The sequence below is a fragment of the Passer domesticus genome, chromosome 1 (genome assembly GCF_036417665.1).
Source record: "Passer domesticus isolate bPasDom1 chromosome 1, bPasDom1.hap1, whole genome shotgun sequence".
In the NCBI taxonomy this organism is placed as follows: domain Eukaryota; kingdom Metazoa; phylum Chordata; class Aves; order Passeriformes; family Passeridae; genus Passer; species Passer domesticus.
The window spans coordinates 138,135,864-138,160,124 of record NC_087474.1 but is presented as its reverse complement, the minus strand read 5'-3'; the positions used below and the strand labels follow the sequence as shown (position 1 = coordinate 138,160,124).

General features: G+C 40.2%; 2 protein-coding genes across 3 annotated transcripts in view; one reads left to right on the top strand and one right to left on the bottom strand.

Moving 5' to 3' along the window:
• CCNE2 (cyclin E2) overlaps nucleotides 1-2,502 on the top strand; it is a 13,659-nt gene extending 11,157 nt beyond the window's left edge. Inside the window, exons 11-12 of the mRNA XM_064391993.1 lie at nucleotides 616-770; nucleotides 1,162-2,502. Of these exons, the coding sequence (XP_064248063.1) occupies nucleotides 616-770; nucleotides 1,162-1,263 (257 nt within the window). The 3' untranslated portion in view covers nucleotides 1,264-2,502. The remainder of the gene's footprint in view (nucleotides 1-615; nucleotides 771-1,161) is intronic.
• On the bottom strand, nucleotides 2,437-24,261 carry INTS8 (integrator complex subunit 8). 2 transcript variants are annotated; one of them, XM_064391983.1, is made up of 27 exons: nucleotides 24,244-24,261; nucleotides 22,238-22,412; nucleotides 20,182-20,322; nucleotides 19,695-19,766; nucleotides 18,481-18,532; nucleotides 18,071-18,253; nucleotides 17,416-17,523; nucleotides 16,622-16,777; nucleotides 16,032-16,132; nucleotides 15,554-15,695; nucleotides 13,670-13,740; nucleotides 13,356-13,531; nucleotides 12,369-12,502; nucleotides 11,675-11,785; nucleotides 10,804-11,005; nucleotides 10,141-10,262; nucleotides 8,945-9,129; nucleotides 7,516-7,549; nucleotides 6,824-6,880; nucleotides 6,681-6,742; nucleotides 5,903-6,021; nucleotides 4,618-4,721; nucleotides 3,915-3,965; nucleotides 3,207-3,280; nucleotides 3,066-3,130; nucleotides 2,927-2,970; nucleotides 2,437-2,650 (listed from the first exon to the last, which is right to left on the bottom strand). In XM_064391983.1, exons 3-27 carry the CDS (start codon nucleotides 20,298-20,300, stop codon nucleotides 2,534-2,536), a joined length of 2,661 nt encoding a protein of 886 aa, XP_064248053.1. In that variant the 5' UTR covers nucleotides 20,301-20,322; nucleotides 22,238-22,412; nucleotides 24,244-24,261; the 3' UTR covers nucleotides 2,437-2,533. The 2 variants fall into 2 exon arrangements, with proteins under 2 accessions (XP_064248053.1, XP_064248047.1); XM_064391977.1 differs by lacking the exon at nucleotides 24,244-24,261 and adding an exon at nucleotides 23,673-23,881.

The following is a 24,261-nucleotide window of genomic DNA, read 5'->3' as shown; positions in this document are numbered from 1 at the left end:
GGAATTCTAGAAGCTGTCACAGACCCAAATCTGCTTAAGATGGTATTGGTTTACCAAGCTGCAAAGACCAAAATCTACATGGATACTAAGATTTGTTCTGTGTGCTTCTTTTCCTTCTAATTTCACTTCCTACCACTGTTTCAGATGGTACAAAGACTCCGAAGAAGGCAATACCAGCAGTGCAGCTTTTGCTAAGGAATTGAAATATTGTTCTTGCTTTTGGGCTAATATTTGCTCTAAGACTGCCAGGTGTTTGGGGGATCATTAGCTATATCTTTGGCCACTTTTTCTCCTGAATTGTAGTTCTCAAGCTGTCATGCATGTCTGTCAGCAACACCCAGTGTGTTTTTATAGCATGACCCACATCTTGTGTTCAAGCCACAAGTCACTTCAGGCTCCCCTGGAAAGCAGCAACAACCCTTGTGACCTCCATTCACCCTCCAGCCACCACGCTTTTAAGTAACAAGCAATGGGAAATGTTGGCTGTTTCTGGGAGGATGTTTCTGAATTTTTATCTGCAGTATTATTTATTGTGTTTTTTAACTCATGGCCATATGGGAACACTGTGCAACTCCTTCATGATTTCTAAATATATTCTGGTGTTCTACCCTTCAGGCTTAGACTGGGACAGCATTTCAGAGTGTGTACAATGGATGGTTCCTTTTGTGAATGTGGCAAAGAAGGTCCCTGTGAAGCTGAAGAACTTCAAGAAGGTTGCAGCGGAAGATCGACACAATATCCAGACCCACACAAATTACCTGGACATGCTGGTAAGTGGTTTGTGGATGTGCAGTTTGGGCAGCTGAGAGCTCTTTACACATCCCTTGTCCTGAGGCAGCTTTGAGTGGCCAAAGCACCTCCCTGCTCACACCAGGCCTGGCTCACCTCGGTGAGTGAGTGCCCAAGCAAGCACCAGTGATGATATAATCAACACGTGCTTTACCCCAGCACTCCCAGGCTGTAAGCAAACACTTGCATTACCAGTACTGTAGAGCTGTTTGTAACTTTGTTATGCAATGTCACCTTGGTTTTGTCAGTATCCTGACTCTTAAGTGCTTGAATTGTGTGAGTGGTGTGAGGAGGCACTGCTGCCTCCTCCTGCCACAAAAAAGGAGACCTTGTCACAGGTATTAACTGTCGTCTTCTTGCCCCAAAACACAGGAAGAAGTTAACAGTGCAGCAGTGTCTACTGCCCCAGGGCAGTTATCACCTGTGTCAACAGGAGGAATAATAACCCCTCCCAAAAGCACAGAGAAGAAATGAAATACAGTCAATTGTCATGAACAGATTCAGCAACAGGACTTGGTGCTTCAGAACAAGACCACACTAAAGGTGACTCATGCTCATTACTGCTATTAAAGATTTGGGCAGTAAATGACACAGCAGATGGAAACTGAGACCAGCATCCTCCTACAGACTTGACAGAAAGAGCTCAGCTGAGCATTGCACCCTGCTGTCACAAGAGCCTGGACCACTTTGGTCCATTCTGACATGAATTAATGGTGAGAACTGAATTCTTAACTTATGACTTTCAAGAACATTTTTAAATAGGGCTGGGTAGCAAGATTTGTCCATTCAGCTTACATGGCAGACTTGCTTTAATGTGGGTTACACAAGCAGGAGAGTATTGACAGCTTGTACGTATTCCCTCCTCTTGGCCCTTTTCCTGGTAAGGTCAGAGCTCACTCGTGTCAGTGCAGTATTCCAGAGGCCCGTGGGTCAGCAGTTCACCTCTCTGAAACCACTCTGCGCGTGCAGGACGGTGCAGCCAGCCTGGTATCAAACCCCGGCTCCACAGGAGGCTGATGTATTCAAGGCCCTTTAGGCCTGCCATGAACTTCAGTTTTAGTGTCCCACTGACCTCAGGTAACAGTACCAGCGAAGAACCTGCTGCTGCTGCTGCAGCAACCCTAACTGGAAGAAGTACAGTCCCCAGCCACCCACTTAAACAAGAGAAAAGCATGAGAACTGGAGAAGGTATGGAGTAAAGGGAGCCGCAGGTACTCTACAACCACTCCCGTCATAGGACCAGTATTTTAAACTGTGGAGCTGTATGGCAGCAGTGTTTATAAACAGCATTAACTACTGTTTTCCTCAGAATATTCACTACCTCTGAGTCACTTCTGTGATGAAGGGCAGTACTGGGAAAGAAGGGTATCATTCCTCTTCCCTCTTTCATGATGCTCCAATCTGTGCTGCACACCCAGGGACAAGTGTTACATTACACTGAGCAGCCCACGACGCTGCACTAGAGCATCGAGTGCCACCCACATCCACATTACACTCACACCTTCACAAACTTGAATTAATGTCTTCTCAAACAAGCCATTGTGGAACTAGCTGCAGTTGCTTCCAGCCTTCTGTACAGTTTGTAAAAATAAGGGGTTTATTGTAAGATTTCATCTATTTCTAAGAAGAAAGATACTAGACTGTAAATGTTGTACAAAAATTTAAATGTATTTTAAAAATAATAAAGTCTTGAAAGATTTTTTTTCACTTTTACACATTTTGTAATAGTCTTCCCAGCATTAGCCTAAAAGTAAAGTTTTGCCATTGCTTGAAGAAACTTCTTTTTCCTTCTCTGAGCAGCAAGCTGTAGGACTTCCTCGGGATTGCTGGCGTTCAGCTCTGTCTGGCCAATGGCTTTTATCTTGAAACAAAAGAGGAGACACAACCAGCATGAGGCCTTCCAGTAGAGCTGCTTCATTTCAAGGCACTTTCAGCACTAGTTCCATGGGTGCTTTATTTCTGTATTTATTTCTGTATGCCCTGCCATCCCCACCCCTTCAGCCACAACTTTTCGTAAGCACCCGGATTCTAAAAGAATTGTGTGACAAAATTAAAAACTGGAACTGAAACCACCTTTTCAGAGGTGATTTCAGGGAGGGAAAGACTGAAGCAATGCCAGCACCCTGGGTTAACTTACTGCAATCTGCCGCTTGTCTGTCTCGCCCCTTTTGTGGTGGAGATCTGAGGATGAGTCAAGAAAAGTCACTGGGATAGGGAAAGGACTTTTTCCCAGCTGTCAACATGCAGTATGTGTGTGGTATTCAGCAAAAGGATACATGTCAAGTACTCCAAGATGGTGACATCCCAGATGTATTCATAGTAAGAATCCATGGCATCGTGACTGAAAGACAAGGCAGGTTAACTGACAGAGTCACATACTGTCTTTAATCCTCTATAAACTTTGTTGTAACACGTACCTGTTCTGTTCCTGCAGTGCCTTAAAAGCAGTTTTATAGTCTACTTCTCTGAGGAACTGGCACAAAATAGCTACCTGTAAGGAAAGACTCAGTGATTCTAACAGCCTTATTTCCCCACAACCAAACCTTCCACACGCTGCCTTGTTCATTCCATTCCTTTTCTAGACCCTAACCTAGACCTTATTTCCAGGGCAAGCAAGTTCTGAGCACCTGAACACAGATCATTCTGACCTCAATAGCAGCAAGAGCTACAAGTAGCAAGATTTACTCAGATCAGAAGGGAGTAACTTGGCTTCCAGGTTTCCAAACGCATTCAAAAGCTTTTAAAGCAGAGCCCAGTACAAACTTTGTTCCTTCTTGAAGAATGACTGACCCCATGGATCAGCAATAGCACTTCCAGTTGTGAAAAAGCCAGGTTCCCAACACCACCCCACAAATACCTTCTCTCTTAAAAAAAAAAAGTCTAGATTATCACAGAAAAGTAGGACAAAACACCCCCAGACCATTTCTACTTTTTACATTTCCAAGTATGTGTTTATTTATTCATTAATTTTAGTCCTATAACCGTTCTAGAAGTAAAGGTAACAAAACCTACTCTACTGCAGATTGCATTTCCAAGGCACATTGAATTCAGTCTCTTGAAAATTTATCCCCTATATAACTATTTATAAGCAAATGTTTTAGTTAATGCCATATTTCACCTCTTACCTGGGTGTGACAATTGAGTAAAGAGCAACACTTGATCATTCTTTTTATCACCTACAGAAAGGTTAAAAACAAAACATATTTTGAAATACTTGTTTTGGAACACAAACTGCAATTTTTATTATTGTTTTCTTTTTTAATTCAAGGGACCAGCTGTAAATAGCTAAAATAGCTATTTACAGTCTTCTGCCCCCTAGAAACTGCCAGGCTTTAGCACATGCACTGATGAACTGAGCCTTCATCACTATAGAGATTCCAGCAGAGTGGGAGCCAGATGTTTTTATCTGGCAGCTGGAGCACTGCTGGTGGGGCAGGGCTGCTGCACTGTCCTGAGCCCCCAGCCCTGCCCAGCAGGGATCAGCTGGGGGTGCTCACACCACACAGGGATTGTGCTCTGGCCTTTTCCATTTGCTCTCCACTCCACTGGTGTCCCACAGTGCTTTCCCAGCCCAGAGCTCTGCAGGCTCTAAGAACTAACAGAAAAGCCTTCTGTGATTCACCAAAGGAGAAGTCTCCGATTTTCTGTGGCTTTCAAGCAACAAGCCAAAAAAGAAAAATGACTCACGAGGACATGTGTTCCTAAATGCACCAAGATACAACACCTCACATGCTACAGGAAAGTGTGTGTGCTGCACAGTTCAGTCTCTACATAGAATCAGGATGCTGACTGAATCCAAAGAGACTGGCAAATCCCACTTCAGCTCACCTGGTCTGTGTACACATCTGGTGGCACCATCTTATTAAAGAAGTCCGAGCATACAGCTCCTGCCTGTAGGTAATAGTGAAGGGCTGCTGAATACTGATTAGTTGCTGCCAAGGGAAAAAGGCAAAATAAGGTTTCAAAAGTAAACACAGCAGTTATTTAATACTCAGATCAATTGTTTATAGAATTATTCAGATGCATATCTCATAACTGAGTTCTACTGGGAAAATGACTCGTGTTTCATTGTTTAAAAAGCATGGATACATAAAGTGGTTACAGAGTGGTTAATGGAAAAAACCACACAAACAGAGAAACTAGCATCACAGGCAAATTTCTGCCTTTTGGAGATTACTTTTTATTTTTTCAGGTAGTTGATCTTGAATCCATCAACCTTAGAGAGGAAGTTTGTCTTCAGTGAGCTTAGCACACGCAGGGTAGTGAAGGAGTTGGTGTGAGTGAAAAGCACCCTCATGGCTCAGCACTACTTCTACTCCCAGTAAGCCCTTCCAGAGCTTCGGAGAAGGCAGCAGCCTCCTGGGGCTCTGTGGCAGGAGCAGCCTGCTTGCCCATGGCTGCTGGAACACAGACCACTGCCACTGCTCCAACCACTGCTCTTTCACACACCTGTCACTTGGCTTTGAGGCTCCCTACATAAATGTCCTCCTTCTGAGATGCTGCTGCACTTTGTACAGGCAATAAACGCCGGAAAACAGGTTTATAACCCTGAATCACTCTCCCACATGTAACATGACAGCACTGAACACTGGATTAAGACTCCTCCTCTTACCCCAAGGCTGATAAAGCTGTAGCTATTCCTCATTTACAAACCCTCCTGCTTCCTCAGTTACATACCCTTGATACTTCCCTATATAAAATACAGGTCCTCTCCACTCTGCTCATCTTGTGCTCCACTGAAGTTGATCTCCACATTTAAAAACAACCACTATTCACAACTTTCCATTCACTTATAAAACACTGAAGTGCCATGGTTTTGCACAATTACATCACCCAAGGACCAAGTGCACTAGAAGAGTGAAGTTAAGGGTAACTGTAGAAGTTTCCCTTACCCTAAAAGCAAGTCTGCATGACCTATAAGCAGCTCAGGCTATCTGTGGGCTTAGACACCTTCCCAGACAAATCCACCTACACCCCTGCATCTGAAGATTTTAACCTCATACATCACTTAAACTTCTTTTCACAGAAGGAAATACAAGGAGGGCTGTTAAACACATCTCAGAGCAGCAAGGTTCCTCTACACACGTTAAACACAGACATTGGTTTCACTTACCAAAATAAATATCTGCCTGAATAATTAACCAGAAATGGTTGTTTGCATTGATAGTCAAGGCATAGCTGACCAGCTCTTTTACTGTAATAGCTACAGCTTCAAAGTCCACTGATTGAAGACTAAAAGAAAAAAGAAAGAAAAAGAACTCCTAACTTACTGCTTTGGTTTTTTAACCATTAACTTGATTTCCCTTCTAGTTGAAGTCCAAATCACCTTGCCATAAGCGTGAAGCATAACTAACTCCAGAAGGGATTTCCTGTTGACTAAGACTTCTGTTGTTACAATACAGTAAATCTGACTGAACAAATACAGCCTTCACAGGCTTGAACAAAAAGCCAGAACTAAACCAGATTCTGAGATCCCACCCCACAGAACCTCTAGATTTCAGTGGAGAAATAAAGTTCAATCCAGTCAGAATAAATCAATCAACACATACCATTTTCTACTTCCTATTTTGGCTATTATTCAAATACATCTCAAAAAATATTAGTGATTTCATATTAAAGTATTATATAGGTCACATATAGTGAACGTATAGTTCAGTAAAGCACACAGATTAAAAAACCCCAATTTTTTTCTTCTCCTCTTTCTTCTTTCTCATATCTTCACCAGGACCATCCAACTAGGAACAAAACTCTCCATTGTCCTCAAACCAACCTTCCCAGAGACAGAATGGGGGCAGCAATGCCTTTACATGGAAAAATCACACTAACAGTAACTGGGACCAAACCCATTACATACAATTATGTGGAAAAAGTGTTTTTTATCATCGTCTTACTTGGGGATGGATGAGGGCCAGATAGAAATGTGTTCTGCTGCAATATCATTCACAATGTCTTCCTAAGAGAAGATAGATGGTATGAGAAATCACAACAAGAAACATTTCAAGAAAACCAGGAAAGACTGATGATATATACTGACCCGAACATTATGAAGTTTGACAAACAGGGACAATATTGTAGTTAGAACCAATGGTTCCTGTGGGGGAAAAGAAAAATATTCTCATGAACTGACAAAACTCCACATTCTTCCCTAAGCTTTAAAACTATGTAAGAAGTTATGCACTCATTCTAATTTCCTACTGAATTAGGACAATATTTTGTTAAGAGATCTGCAACACAAGGATACTGCAAGAATGTTTCTGCAGATAGTTCTTAATTACTTCAGATGTTCCTGACTAACTCCTTGGATACACACTTTACTTTTGTTTTACACATCTTTACGTTGTTTCTGTGATTACTACCTAACCTTGAACTTAAGCTAGGTTTACTACAACTTTCTATGCATTTACAAACCCAGAAGCTATAAACAATTTCCCTCCTTCTTACTTCTGCTGCTTAGTATGATGCATGTAGCAGCTTCTGTCTCCCTCCAAAAGGAATGCTTTGCTTCGTGACAGCTGCAATAAAATACACTCCCAATGTAAACAGATCTCCATCAGAATTCAGGGTAATTTTTTTACAAGCTACTCCACACTGCTGTGTGCCAGGTATAGCAAACTCAGACTTTTCCAGCCATACAAGACACCCATATAACCATTAGGTTTTCTGGAATTTAACACAAAGTCCAGATGTTTTGGCTGCAAATGTATTTTCAACACCACTGTGACTTACCCGAAGCTTTTTGATGAAGGACAACAATTCACTCCTAAATTAGGGACAAAAATACCCATGTAAGTAATCATCCACAATAAAGAATATATGCACACCTAAAACAAGAGTCAGTAGAGCAAATTCTTCACCTGCTAAAATACCATTTCACCTCTAAGTTTACAAATGTAGGGCATGTAAATGAAAATGTTCAACCAGCCCATTCACTTTTAATACAGTTACTAGCAAATTTTACACTAAAAACAGGTTAAGTAAGAATATGTTCTTCTATCAAACTATAAAAGGCATGAAAATCACAGAAGTCAACTACTGACTCTAAAGGGGAAACCAATTGAAGTGTACTGCAATTCCAAAGCTAGGTTTGCAACAATGGCCAACTCACTCACAGAAGAGGGTACACAATGATCACTTAAAATGCACTTCAGGTTCCTTGTAATGAACATCAGAAATTGTCACCCTAAGACAATCCAGACAAGGACAACCTTTGGAAAAGTTTTCCCTACTTCTTTTCCATAATAACAACAGGGTCACTGCTCTTTACTTGCCCTTTTTGTTTGAATCAGAGGGATCAGGAAAGTTCAGTAACCTGGAGTCCACACCTGTACTCCTTTTCCTTGCCAGAGTACACAACTGGAATCTGCAGCACGTTGGTACCCCCTTACAGCTGCCCCACAGCAGCGTAAGCAAATGCAGCTGCCCTTTAGCACACGTTAAACTGATTAGCTCAAGGCAAAGGCACAGGCAGAGGTTTGACTGAGGCACCTTTCCTGAGGTTTTAATGTGGAAAGCTGTTCAGTACAGTCACACATGCCAAACTGTACCATATCAGACAACGTAGGTTTAGACTTCAGAACAGGCCAAGAACACTGGACAAATCAGAGTCCTGAATCTGTCATTTGAGCCTAAAGCTGCCAAGGTGTCTGACACACACGACTCTTGACCAGAGTAATTTGATTTTCTTACTCTTTGCAGTTTAGCCGAATTAGAATTTCATTTCAAGACTGAGTAACATTTAGCTTTAGACTCAGAAACAAAGCTAAGTATAGATACCCATGCTGTGAGCTATGTGCTTGATACAGCTATAAAAGTATAAAACTGATACAGAATAATTCCATTTGCTGCAAAGCAGACACCTCCAGCCCATCAGCTCAACTGCCCTCTCTCTAGACGCCATTGACTTTACTGCACTGGTTATAATGGGAGCCATATATGCTTCAGTTTCTGTATGGAAAGCTGCCTCCCACACACTCCTGCCTCTGAAAAGGAAAGCCAGCACATCCCTAATACCCAACTCCCACAGTGGACAGGATTTTTACTCGGATCTTTAGCTGCTGCCATCACTCTGATAGTGGAATCCAGACAATTTTTGATGAGAACATGGGATCAAACAAACCATTCAAGACATCTTCAAAAATAATTTTAGAAACCATACCTGTACATAATACCCAGTGTAGACTCCCTGTGCTTTATCAAACTCACTCTTCCATCATTGCCACGTTTGTGCTGGTTGGATACACTGCAGATTTGTACAACGACTTCCCAGAGATCTTTAGCTGTGCGTCTGCTTTCTTTGGGACCTGGCAGTTCCTTGCATGTAGCAGCCAGCAACTGGCCCAACTATGCAACACAACAGAAAAAATACAGGAACTAAGGCTTCTCTGAATATCATCTGCAGCAAAGGAATTACTGGCATTTAAAATGGCTCAGCAAGTGATTTTAAATTATGAACTACAAAGGAATGTGACTAAATTTTGCAGCAGAGAACACTGATAAAGAAGCTGGAAAACAGGAATTAAACAGAGCATTTTTCCATTTATTAGCTCTCTTGGTGCTTATTTCATTATTACAAGCTCCAAAAAACAAACTTATATTTTACATAAAACCTAACCCACATAAAATATGGTTTTACAAAGACTGGCTCTTTAGAACTCAGTTAACTTCCATATATCAATTAATCTTAACTGAAACTGGCACAATGTTACACAAAAAAGCTGAACCTCAGAACAGAAATTAGGAAGTATCACAGGTAAGCAGAGCAGGGTAAAAATGAACCTGTTCTGTAGTACAACCTGCCTTGTGCTCCATGGCCTAACTGTGAAGGAGAAACATTGCTGCAAAACAATTTTGAAAACAAAGTTTCAAGGAAGGCAAGGCTTGAATGTCTCCAAAAATTCAACACCAGCGTTGGGAAAAAGAACAGCGCTCTTACAGTGCATTTGGAACACAAGTATCTTAGGAACAGAAAATAAGCCAGACTTGAAAACAGAGATCTGCACACTTCTCATACCTCCTACATAAACCTAGGCTGAATTCCAGCTGAGAGTCCTTTAGGAAGTGCTACAGCGTTTCAATCATGGATCATAACCACACACGCCTGATAGAACCAACCTGGCAGCCAACAAGGGCCAAGATTTCACGTGCTCCTGCAGCGCAGCTTCCATGCTTTTTATCAAGTGCTAAACATCCTTGTTGCTTAGCCCTACTATGTTCTAGCCCATACTTAATTCATTACAGCCACAAAGCCCCACACTCTTGAGCAGAAGGGTACTTGCTTTGAAAAGTACAAAGTACTTCAATAAAAAATGTAAATTACAGTCTGAGAAAGCCTTGAGACTGAGCACTCGTTACCTTCACATAAGGATTAGTTTGAACCAGAGGTAATGGAACTTGCATGGTCAAATACTCGTTCTCACACCAGTTTAACAGGAAGGCAACACATTCTTCAGCTATAACTTGTCGAAGAGGAATATCTAAAAGGAAAGGGATTCTTTAACTTTTTATTTTTGAGAATACAGTGTTGTAAGATGGTATTGTATGAAAATAAGCACATCCCATTCCCTCTAACCAGCTGTTTTTGTTCCACAGCTATTACAGGAAAATACAATGCTTAGTCCGACGAGAGACCTCAACTCTAGAAATTAGGAGAAATAAGGGTTTCACCTAATCACAACAGTACCATGTTACTCTCATTGTGAAACCACGAGAAAGCTTTAACAACTAGCAAAACCCTTCAGGCAGAAGTGCAGAGATGTTCAAGTCCTTTAAGTGGCACTGAACAGAAACTGTCAATGTTTAGCAGCAGACAGACATCATGCTCACTTCCAACTTCTAAAAACTAATGAAACTTCTAAAGACTTACTAAAACCAGCATCAAAATCACTGTTGTTTTTCCACTTACACACCTATGTGTTTAATCTGCAACACAAAGTTGTTTTATTTTGCTGTGGATTTTTCCCCTTCTCTCAAGGTCTGTGCTTCACTGCATCCTCAGAAAGACAGTAATGTACTTACCAGGTACTCTCATTTCCAAATATCCTCGGACTCGGCTTATAAGATCAGAAGGAGGACGCTCTCCAGAAACACCAGCTCCAGCTTCGTGAGTGTAAATGTCCAAAAGCAGCATTTCATTCAGCATAACCTGACGGAGCTTTGGAGAAAACTCTGTCACGAGCTCCAAACAAGCAGAAAAAAGCTGTTTTGCATGGACAAAATCCTGCAATAAAAATTAAATGTATTAATGACTCCTAACAAATTCATAAGGGGAAACACTACAAGCTAAAGTACATTCAGCTCTGTCTTGGCTGAACCAGCCTCAGCATCCATCAGCATCAGCACTGCTCAAGCATCTCTCACACTGTCTACTTATGAGTCCTTTGGACTTGCTATTAAGCTTAAGAGTTCCAAATCTTTTGAAAACGAAACAAGGAGTTTAAGTAAAAACATTCTAGAGCCAACTACTGGTATGCTTGGTACAATTTTGTTTTAGCTGCAGTTTAGCAATTTTTGTCAATTACAAGGAAAATAGAACAGCATTCCAATAAATTCCTTATGTAAAACACTTATTCAAAAGAACAGCACTTTGTATCAGTAAACCAAATCATCACTGGATGTAGATCCCACATGATCTAGAACAACATAATCATAACTTTATATGAATGAAATTATCTCCAGGCCCAACTCACTGGAAAGCCATTATCTTTCTCTGCTGGTGAAACTTTGAGACAGAAATACTTATCCATTACACAACACATGGAGCTTGTTACAACATCTCCCTCACCACCCAATTTTTCAGATCTTTTTCTAAAAAAGGGCCTTTAAAATTTTCCATTTTGTTCAGATTCAATTGTCCAAACCAACCCATAAGCTCAGATGACTTGCTCACCTTAATGGCACAGCAGTGTAATCCCTTTGCCATCAGGATGTAGACCAAATCCCTAGTCAGACTGTCTTTGATTCCTAAAATAACACTGCCGTAAACATTTGGTACTTCCCACTGGGAGAGAAATGCATAGGATATTTGCACAGAAACAAGTTTTAGAATTCACATCACTGCTTAAAACAACACAAACAAACCCCAAATATTGAAAATGACTGCCAATTCCTGTCTTTACATCTAATCACAAGGAATGTATGGCTCATTTAGAAATACAATAAAAACACCCAAGTACCCATTGTTCACGCTCTGAATATGCAATAATTAGGGGGAGGAACAAAACAAAAGGGACAATAAATATTTATTTAAACAAAGTCTTCCTCTCTCCTGTTCCCACCTTCTAATGACAGAAATTTAAGCTAAAACAATATTGCTATCTAGTCAGAATACAAAAAGCACAAGCTACAAAAACATCTTTTCTCATAAGGAAAGCTTGTGATACAGCCAGTAATTCCTTAAGACAAAGGTTTTGTTGTAATACTCTTCACATAGAATGTGAGTTAAGATACTCATCCTCATTCTTATTAAACCACCACTACACAGAGAAGGAAAAGATAAATCACCCTGAGGACCTATGAGAAAATGTCTGTTGCTCACTGCAGTATGATACCTAACCAGTCCTTGAGTTACAGAGCTAAGTTACCTTATTAGAAATTGTCCAGAACTGGCGTTCTGAGGTCATACCATGCAACTCGATTAAGATCTGGCGAATCCTCCAAGGATCCACTGACAGTATGAGCTGATGTTCAAGCTGGCCAATATTGACACTTGCTGAAGCTAGAAGAAAAGCAACCACGTCTCCAGCACATTTATTCTCAACGTAGATACTTGCAATTCTTTAGTATATATAACACTTCAATCAGAACACAGAACAGCAGATATATCATGCTTCCATAGGTCCAGCCATCCTTTTGTGCCCTTTCACAAGCACCTTGTGCTACCTTCACCCTGACCTAAAGGGCTGCTTGCAAGTCCCCTTCCTCACTCCAGCAGCTCTGAGCACTCTTGCTATAGCAAAGCAATAGATTCAACATCTTCATTAGAAGTGTGTTCCTATGCTGCTCTAGTGAAAATACACATTGTCTTAACTGGCTTAAGTTACTGCAGGACTGCATTAGAGCAGAAAAGGTAAGGCCTTTCCAGCTCCAGCCATCATCTGGCACCTCTTGTTAGCTTTGACTTGTGCAGCTGCACAGACAGCCAGCTGTACTGGGGAATTTAACTGGTTGAAAAGATCTCTGGTTTACTCTGGTAGGTTAAAAACTTCATTCAGATGGCACTCCTGGTCTAGCTTACCACACAATCATGTAAGCATTAAGTCCAGAGGCAGGGCTCCCTTTCTGGGAACAGCTGCCACAGCCACATTTTGTTCAAACTGATGCCATACTCTCTCACTCTGTCACCTAGGACATACTCATTTGATTTTATCTATTACACTCACTTGAGATACAAGCAAGTAGCAGGCACCTTCTTGAACAAGCAGGACACGCACCAACTAACAGGAAGTACTCTCTCTAAAAACATTTCAAACTTTTTTGAGAACAGACCTGCACTTTGTAACCTCAAGGTTTTCATCATGGAAACAGGGCACTGTCTGCTCATAAGTTAATGAAAATGCTGTGAAAATTACCTGGGATATCATAAAAAGAAGTCACAGGTTTTGTGCACAGATTGATTCGAGGAGATCTCTTCCGCATTTGGTCAATGAGCAGCTTCCGTTCATCATCTTTCAGCAGTTTTATGAAAAGCTCATGAGATGAAATCATGAAGACAAACTGAAGATCTTCCATGCCCAAACACAAGTTTCTAAACAAATAAAAATGTTAGTACATAAGCAGGAAAAAAGTGCTTATTCTTCCAGTTATAACTTCTTGAAATATTTATTGTGCTGTATTACATTGCTTACAAAGTGCAAGTTCATGTTATCTTAATATGGGTACATACTTGAGAAACGCTGCCATTCTTCTCTTCAATTCTTCAGAAGCACTTTCCAAGTTTATTGACCCTGAACAAACCTGGAAAAGAAAGCAGAAAATAACTAAGCAGCCCCCTAGCACATTTATAATATTTAGTTACAGCCAGTGTTAATGACCAGCTTTCTGTTTCACAAGTAGTAACAGCCAGTAAACCTCCATCTCAAGTGAGGCAACAAAGTTATATAATCAGGGAATGGTTTCAGTTGGAAGAGACCTTAAAGATCATCCAATTCTAAAAGCCTGCCATGGGCAGGACACCTTTCACTAGACCAGATTGCTCAAAGCACCATGCAGCCTGGCCTTGAACACTTCCAGGGATGGAGCATCCACAGCTTCTCTCAGGAACCTGTTCAAATGCCTCACCACCCTCACTGTAAAGGATTTCTCTGTAATATTTAATCTACCATTTTGAGTTTGAACCTATTACCCTTGTCCTGTCCCACAACAAAATGCAAAAAACTTTCTTCTAGTCCCCTTTAGGAACCTGGAGGTGCTCCAAGGTCCCCTTGGAACCTTGGCTTCTCCATACTGAACAATTCCAACTCTTTTGGCCTGTCAGTTGTTTTTACTTTGTAGAGCAATTTTTGAATCTGCTCAAGCGCTGTTGGGTGGGAACCAAGTGCAGCATTGCTGGGTGGTTACACTAATTCATCTGGAATCAAGCCAGTATCTCTGTTTTGCTCTGTTTGTTCTGTAATGCTGTCATGACTAAGTTACTCTAAAGCACAGTATACTACTCTCCTTGAGACCAGCTCTCAAGGGTTTCTTGTAAGCCAAAGAAAGATAAGATTTGACTGACAAAGCTTGATAAAGAAATCTCAGTACAACTGAGCGAAATAACACTGTCTCTGAAGTAAACCTGATAAAAGCTACTGCCATCACATATGGATCCTTCAACCTGTACACAAGACAGGATGTTTCAGACAACTGTCATCTTCTGTCAGACAAAATCCACATTCTTTTTTTCCTACTCCTCTGGTATACAGAAGCACTGCCATTGAGTGCACACAAGATCATTTAGCACATGAGTTTAAAAATGAAGTATTTCTAAGTGCAAAATTATAAGATTCACTAGGACTTGGGTTTTTTTTTTAAACCAGCAGTTGAAAAATAACTAGATAGTTGAATTTGTCAGCTTGCAATAATTTTTTTTAGAAGTATGTTTCTATCCCAATATGAGCAGTTGATGTAAGCTTTTACTTGCATGGACAGGACTTTACTCTGCAATAGAGAGTACCATCATTTAATTTTCCACATAATTTTAATTTAATTTTGAAGAGACAAGCAAAATAATTAGGCTCAAATTAATAAAAGACATTCAAATAACGGCAAAGCAATAAAAGGATTAAGTTTAGTTTAGGCAATATCAGTTTCCTAAAAAGCTTCACTAAGGGTAACAGTGTAGGTCTCATATGTAACAGTAACTCAGGATCACTTTACCACATGCTAATTTCTACAACAAAGCTGATAAGGGAAAAGTGGTCCTCTTCCACAGATACTTTTTCTACTCATTCTCTCTGTCTTGGAGAATTTGATTCTTTGTTCCACTAGAACAAATATTCAGCAATATCTCTATATAATTTAAAGTCAGGAATAGCAGCGATTTCAAATACAACCTGAAGCAACAGCTCACCACTGGATCCTCCCTGCAGATGGAAACAGAGCTATCAACAAGAGATGCAGAACTGATCACTGAGTGGAGCTGTACTAACTGCAAACAAACTGAATAATGTTTGAGAAGTTACCTTTCCCTGCTTCAGAAAGCAGAGCATCACTTGCAATAATATTATGCAAGGAAAGAAATCTCTCACTAAATATCATTTTTGCTTGCAATTTTAGATTAATGTTTTACCTCAAGAAGGAAGTCTATTTTCTCTTTGCTGGGCTTCAGGAACAGTTGGCAAAACTGAATATCAATTATTCGACCTTGTAATACATCACAGACTGTGTTGCACACGCAGACTTTGAAACAGACTTCATCCAGAGCATCATTCCTGCATGAACACAAAACTGAAGATAACAGGATAGCTCTGACACACGAAGAGCGGTATCACAGCAGGTGGAAAAATTTTTTTTAAAACCTCAAGTGATAAAATCAACTGTTAATGTTCATTACATTTTTTCCACCTATGGCTACAGTGAGATACAACCAAGGAGCTGTAGTGTGATGTAAAATATAGTTTAGACTACTGCTAACAGAAATGAAGGCTGAAGTTTCCTGGATTTAAGTAGTTTGTTGTTAAAGATTTCACATACTTTCCACAAAAAACATAATAAATGAAAACTACTCTTCATCATCATTGAACAATTATCATTATTTAATGTCTCACCCTTGCTGAGCTTTTTGGAAGAGTTCTCTCAGCACTGATTGTCTGAACTGTTCAGGTAAACTGAGGGTTAGGTTATCTTCAAGGAATATCTTCACTAAGTCCTGTAACAGAAACAGTTGGAATAGTCAATGCATAATGCAAAAGAACCAGACAGAAAATTATTTTATCTAGTAAAAATGAGGAAACTAAGAGAAGCAGCTCATATCCATATTTAATGCTAAAATTCATTGATCAAAAAGGAATCAAGTAACAAAAGAAGTTCTTTATCATCAGAAAAATCAAAGAAAAAACCAAAACAAACTTGCACATCTAAGTAGCAACAATCCCTGAAACCCAAAGAATTAGAGTCTACCTGAAAAGCCCTTATCTCAGCCAGCAGGAATTATTTACCACTGTATGGAATCCAAGATATTTTAATCTAATATATACCAGATTATGTTACATCCCTAAACACACAGGACTTAAATCAGTATGTAAATGGTTAAATTGCCATTTAACATTTCTTAAAATCCATACCAGTTAAAATGGAATCCTCCACAAAGAATGAAAAACACCCCTCAAATATATATGGGTTTGTTTAGGCATTCTACCTGGTATTTGCCAGATTTCATACAGCTGTGGATTTGGCTGTATGGAGTTGCCTGTTGAGATGCATCATCAGAAGATGAGGTAAGAACTTGACAAGCTTGACAATACCCAGCCAACCGTTCTTCATCTATGGTAAAATGAAGTGACGATGAGCCATTCTGAAAAGTAAGAGTTATAGCAGATCTTAGTAGCTGAAGTATGATGAAATATATGCTTAATTCAGAAATAGAGACTCACAGTTTCCACAAATAACAGCAAAAGAATGCACATGTACACACTTCATTTAAATAAAAATTGGAGTTCCGTGATTTTGGAAATATGAATACAAAGCAAGATAAAAAAAGAAGCATACCATACTTATAAATAAAGATGTACTTTTTTGAAAGGTTAGAACATAGACAATCTGATTTCCAAGGGTAAGTTAGATTAAAAAAAAGGGAAGTGCTATATGGTTACCTTCCTCAAAAACCCATCATCACCATGGACACAGGATGTACTGTTCAGTTGAGTTACTATTAGCACTGGAGATGTTATTCCTGCATTTTCTGCATCAATACAATTTGTGTAAAAGACTATTCATTACAAAATGTAGAACAAAGCAGCAATATACTGCAATCGATTAAGAGAATTTCAAACTGGCACAACAGGGGAAAAATTACTCTCAAAACTTCAGAAAGTTTATTTTAAAACTCTGTGTACCATTAAGAGTTATTAAACTGCTAAAGAAGGAAGCCATCATTTAGGCAAGGTTTTTTACAGAAGAGTTGAATACACATGCTAAAAGAACACTTGTTACCTTTGCAATCAACTCCTTTGTTTTGAAAAACTTTTCCTTAGCCTTTTCATGAACAGCTGCATTTGTAGATCCTTGTTGGAAATAGATTGCACCCAAATCATAGCAAACCTGCAAACAGCACTGATATCAAACACACAGTCTTGGACATCATGTTCCAGTCAAGATGAAGTATTTCAGCTCAAATGTTTGCATGTACTTTAAACTATTCCTACTTTTATCTAATTTACCAACATACTCTGCACACCTTACCCCACATACTTCAATTGCCTCCCCTTTAACTGCAATCTCAGTCTGAATGATTCTGCACAAGCATTACAAAATGAAATCATGATTTCTCCATAATCATTGAAAACAATGCAGTAAGCTGTCCTTGTCATATAATGGGTTATTTCAGGGGATTGAGAGGGCAAAAGTGAGAGGTTAGTGGGAAGTAACAATGGTTACAATGATTAAAAAAAGTTCTATTAATGTAAAAATGAAGCCAGTATTATTTCATTGCATTACAAAAGAAACCAACAGACAAAAAAACTAATCCCAAAACAACACAGGGAACATTAATAGAAAAAAACCTGTGATTTACCTCAAACTTATTACTTAACACTTTTTCTAAATAAACAGATATGAACTGAAAGCTTTAGTACAAAATGTGAGCTACCTGGCACTGTATCTCCTCTGCACTGATTTTCAGCCCAGCTGTGGAACTCTCAGTTTCTCCATTCACCATACCAGGTTCCATGGCCAATAAATCCAGAGTTCTTATAGTATGGACATAAAGATCTTTGTTTAATTTAAGTGCTCCTTCCAGGACCAGGATGGAATCAGCAGCCTGTTCCTTCAACTGTAATAGTTCAAATACATTAAAAGAATTAACCTCTTGATCTTGAGCTTAACTCTGGGTTTAAGTTAATGCTACATTTTTAACAGCTCAGTAAAAGGATAGTTTTTAAAAAAAGTCATTTAAAAATTCTATACAGTGTAGAATTGGCTTTTGTATTTCTTGTACAATAAAGAAATTCATATTTTCATGTAAATTCGAGCAAAAATATAAAGAGAAAAGAGTCTCACCACTTTCAAAATATTTTCAGTTAGTTCCTTTTCTTGCTGAATATGATTCATACTGCAAGTTAGACACAAGAGGTCAAGAGTTCAGTTATAAGGCATATCTGCACATTATTTTATTTCACATTCTAGATCACAATAACTCATTCATGCTTGATTTTGCTTAACTACATTTTGAACATCATAATGCAGGACCACTGACTGCTCTTATCTATCTATATCTGAAATACAGAACTTTATAATGAAAAGATAGTTTTGTATGAGAATGTGGTTCAATAAAACAAAAAGCTGCAAAGTTATCATTGGCTTTTTAAAGATCAGATTGCTAATACCAATTCAACAGCAACACAATAATATGAAGAAAGCTTCCACAGCCTCAAGTCCCATGAAGCTTCCACACTTAAATCTTCCCAAACATGCCAGGGACAGAAGTGTGTTCACATGTTTATGTAAAAATTAGAAGTTCAATTATTTTCAATTATTTGAAATATAGATTAATACAGATTTTTTTTTAATTCAGGATCAGACTCTGATACATATAGGACAATAGAAGATCTACAGTAAAATAAGGAGAAGGAAGAGGAGTATGTTCAATCAACATATTTAACAGACTGTCTCTAACACGTATGGTATAATGCTTAAGTGTAAAATTAACATAAAACATATGAAAAGCACCACTTAGATACTGCAACTTTTGGAGAAATCTGTAACATAAAATTCACGGACAAGTTGTTACTAAAGCCTCACAGCTTCTAGAAGGCAAAATGCAAAACTGATTTTACATTACAAATTATTGCCTAATGAAGCAAATAATTCATTATTTCTAAGGTTATCATACACAATGCTTCCAACTGGTGTAATAAAACAACCATATTAAGCAAGCTACTGTAAGTTAGGGATGCAAAAGAATGCAAGAAATGTACCCCATCTAAACTAGAGCATAAGCATTCTGCCAAGGCAAATTGTCATCTCTCTTCCTCTCATGATTTTCATACCATGACAAAGTCACAGAGATTATAACACTGACAGAGTGAAACAACAGACAAGTATATGTATCAAGTGTGTCTGACAGTAAAGTGAGAATATACTTCAAACAAATCCAAGTTTTCCACGTAACAACTAGACACTTTAAGAAACTGTATGTTATTAACATGATTTAATCCACTTAGAAATGACATTCCTGACCTATGACATCCAAATTAATTACATCTGTAACTTACACATTTAACTGTGGTGGACCAGGTTTCACTTGCTTTACAGGAAAACTACTTTGAACGATGGTCCTTATGGCCCTACCAGGGGAAAAAAAATAAGCAAAGAATGGTATTAGCCTCAGAAGTGTAATAAGCAGACTACAGGCCTCTTGATAATAGCAGTTTACCATTTCAAAAGCATTACACCATTAGAACACATCCTTTACTCAAGAGCACATCTAGCAGCTAAGAAATGCTCTTATGTCTATAAAACACTGAAAGATGAAGATTTTTATAAGAGTTCAAACTTAACTATCTTGACTATTTTTTTAGAGAAGAAAACCAGCTCTAAAATAGCTTTTCACACTCAGCTCTGTCACTATAACCTAGCAACAGATCCCAATACTTATCAGTACTTTAGGATTCTTTTGCCTTCTACATACAATTATACAGACAGAAGAAAACACTGCTTTGCTGTAAAATGGTTTTATACTATTGCCATGTAGTAGTTTACCATCTGTTGTAGAGAAGTATTGCCATTGCAGTGGTTGGGGGTAAGCTGGACAGATCTACATCCACATGTTTAGTTCCTGGGGGAACTTTGCTGATACACAGAAGCTCATTCAATAGCATGTTCAATACAGGAACAGACAAGCTATAAAAAATAGAAGACAGAATCAGATACTTCACAGAGTAATCTCCTTATGGAATGTTAAACAATGTACACTACTATTCAGTACTGGTTACTGAATACTGTTAAGTACTATTCAGCACACAAAGTCACATGGATGTTTATTCAGCATTTGAGATCAGGTATGTAAAGCAGTTACCAGTATTAGCTGCATAAATTAAGCCCAAGCAGTAGCCCAGATGCCCTGACAGCTGAACTGCTACTCTGCACCACTGCACTACCCACACAGGCACTGTACCAGAATAATCCAGTCACTTGTAACAGCACAACCCAGCTAATAAGAAATTCTTTCAAAGCTGCCCCAGATCATACTCCCTGAAGGTAAGCAACCCCATTTCCATCACAAATGACATTTCACTCACATAAAGTGAAGTTAAGACTAGGAACTTTTTGGATAGTGGTGTACAAGATACATTAGCTGGGACAGAACTCTCCTTAATAAAATGAGAAGACATGCAGGCTGGACTGCACTGCCCCAAGTTTTTGTGGTACAATTTAACACAGCTGAAATACTATTACTAATTTGGACTATTTTAAATAAGATCAGCTAGGGCCAAAAGTACCTTTGATCTTGTGAAAAACTTGCATTCTTTGCAGCAAGTACTGAAAACAACCAGTGAAATTCACTTCTAGCAGCTGAAGCCAGGACTTGTGTTTAACCAATTTTAGATCTTATGTTCTATCAGAAGCATTCTACCAGCAGTGGCTGAAGGAACTGGAGGTGTTTAGCCAGAAGAAAAGAAGGCTCAGAGGAGACCTTACTGCTCTCTACAACTTCCCAAAAGGAGGTTGTAGCAAGTAGGTGGTCAGTCTCTTCTCCCAGGCAAGTGACAGGATGAAAGGAAATGGCCTCAAGTTGTGCCAGGGGAGGTTTAGATTGAATTTTATGAAAAGTTTTTTGCCACATTGGTGGTCAGTCATTGGAACAAGCTGCCCAGGGAAAGGGTTGAGTCACCATCCTACCCTGAAGGTATTTAAATTATATACAGATGTGGCACTTACGGACATGGCTCAGTGGTAGGCTTGGCAGTGTCAAATTAACAGCTGGCCTCAGTGATCTTAAAGCTCCTTGCCAGCCTAAATGATTCTACAATTCCTTGCAAGTTAGAACCAGGGCAATTATTGTCCCCTTAAGCTTTTCCATTAAATCACAGATAAAGGGGGCAAGAGACCTGTGTGAATGAATAAGGAACTTCTGCCATTACCTAAGGGCAAACAGGAAGCCAAGTGTAAACAGGAATCACCTGGACACAGTACTGTGTTTTGGGATGACCCTGCTGGAGTAGGGAGGTTGGATCACACGACCCACTGTGGTTCTTTCCAACCATACCTGTGAAGTTCTGTGAAGTGCAGCTCCCTAACATGAATACCTGTCAAAGTGAAGCAGTTCTCAACTGCTCTAGCTCATCAGACCATTTTTCAGCTGAAATTTCCAAAGGAAAAATGCAAAGCTGGGGTTTGCCTATTTCAACCACAGCCATTTCAGTGACCTAGTTCACAGATACATGGAGTTATTCACATCAACAACACTGGAGCAAGACCTCCAATTTCAAGCATGTCAGACTGAGGAAACTCACACTAGTTTTGTCACTGAAGAAAACATGACCTCAAATTCATCTTTATGAATCTAACATGTACATATCTTAATGTCTAACACATGCTATTTTTCCTCTCTAAACACTGGTGATTCATTCAGACACACTGCCTTTATCAAAACAGTTTTCTAACTTACAGCTAAAATAAAACTAGATTTCAATTATCACACCCAAAAGGGAGCAAGACAGACTTCCATTTTTTAAAATAAATATCTCAAGCCACTTCAATTTAGTAAACTTAGCATGAAGATGCATATTTAGTAAACTTAGCATGAAGACTATACCTTTTTTCTAATACATCCAAATCCCACTTCAGATGAGCAGCAACTTTGAGAGCAAGAAGTTTTAGAATGCGGTTTCTTTTGTTATCAGGTGGTGGCTGGACTTGGTTCTGTTCATTCACTGATGGTTTTGAAGCTTGTTCCAAGAACTGGACAATCAGCTGCACAGGTGGTGGGTCTGCAAAAAAAACCAGTCACTCCTCAAATTCTTTATAAGCCCAGAAATTATTTTTTTCCCCCAGCTATGAACATGGTTCTTTCATCCTTGGTGTTTATAGTGCTGACACTGTTACCTGGTAGACTCTAATCCCAAATGGTGCCCTGCATGTGCTGACTCAAATCAGACTATCAACATATCTTTGTTTAACACTAAAGTTCACCTGACCATGGTAACCACACTCTCACACTTCTATTTATTTTCACTATTTTGTATTAATTATGTTTTGATACTTTCATTTTGTGAAAATAAATTATGCCTAATGAAATGACAAGATATAAAAACTATACATCTACTTGCAACTATCCTCTGCACATAAAGCATATTTACAAGCAATTGCTGGTACTTCTGAATACATTCAGAAAATACTTTCAGATTGCTTTTTTTGTTGTTCTTTAACCACTCTCTCCCTTACAATAAGAAAGCCAACACCTTTCAGCTCTTTTGAAAAAAGAGACCAAACCGCAGCTATTGCACTCTCATTGAACTTTGTGAAACATAAAGTATTATCAATTTACTTAATTCATTACAAATGTCAAATTCGATTTTATACTCAAAACAGAGTATAAAATCTAATCATAGATCTAAGCATAAGATCTCAGATAGATTATGCTTAAATTGACTTTTTGTAGAGGCAACACCGGCCCAGATATTCCTGATCCCTCCACCTCCTTGCAGAATTCGGGTACTGAAAAAGCACTTATGCCTGTCAAAGTATCAAGTAGTTTTAAATATGGCCACTTTCTTATAATACATCAGATGAGATTTTTATTTATTCCAGGTCCAGAGAGCAATTTCAGCACTGAACCCTTCGGAGGACTTCAGCTCCTGCCTCTAGCAGAATTCCAATGGCAGAAAACCAGCTGCCAACTGCAATGATGTGCACGAGAGCACCTCCCACCAAACAAACCACACTTCCGCACACAACACTCACATACGCGAAAAGAAAAGCGATCTACCGGCCAAGAAAGACAGAGAAATGAAGTCATTAAATAGGAAAGATAGGGTGAAATGAGAAAACCAGCGTTAATGCCGGCGGTAAATGCCGCAGCCCGGCCGCGGGCAGTGCCCGGCTCCCTCTGCCCCCACTCCCCAGCAGCGCAGCGGAGCCCCCGCACCGCCGCCCCCAGCGCCCGGAACGCCCCTGCCCCGGAGGGGCCGCGGAGCGGGGCCGGGCCGAGCCCGAGGCCGCGGGGAGGCGGCGGCCAGCCGGGCACGCACCGGGAGAGGGCTTCTGCAGGTGCTGCTCCAGCAGCGCCTCCTCCAGCACGAACTCGAACCACGACGTCTGCGGCGGCGTGCATGGCCGGCTGGAGGTGGCGGCTTCCCGGTCCGCCGCCTCCGCGCTCATGCCGGCGGCCGGGCAGGGAGCCCCGCACTCACAGCCGGCCCCGCAGCCACCGACGGCTGCACAAGATGGCCGCCGGCCGCGCCCCCTCGGAGGCGGCCCGCGCGGGGCCCGCCCGCCGCGGCGCCGTGGGGCGGCCCTGGGGAGCGGCAGCGCGGCTGGGCGGGCCTGCCGGCCGGCAGAGCAGCCTGGCAGTCTTGGGGAATCGGTGGTTTTCCTTCCCAAGTCACTAGTTCGGTGCATGTCCCCGATGCCTTTGCATCCACCGCAGTCCTGTCCCCGCAGTGCTCCCTGTGAGCCCTCAGGCCGGTAAATGGCTCACCCTCCATGCCCCTGCCTATGCACACCCTAATGCCTCATGAAAAGGTAAAGAAATTAGGACTTTGATCCGTGGAGGCAGATTTAAATCATGGAATTGTAGAACGTTAAGGGGTTAGAACAGACCTGGACCCAACCATTCCT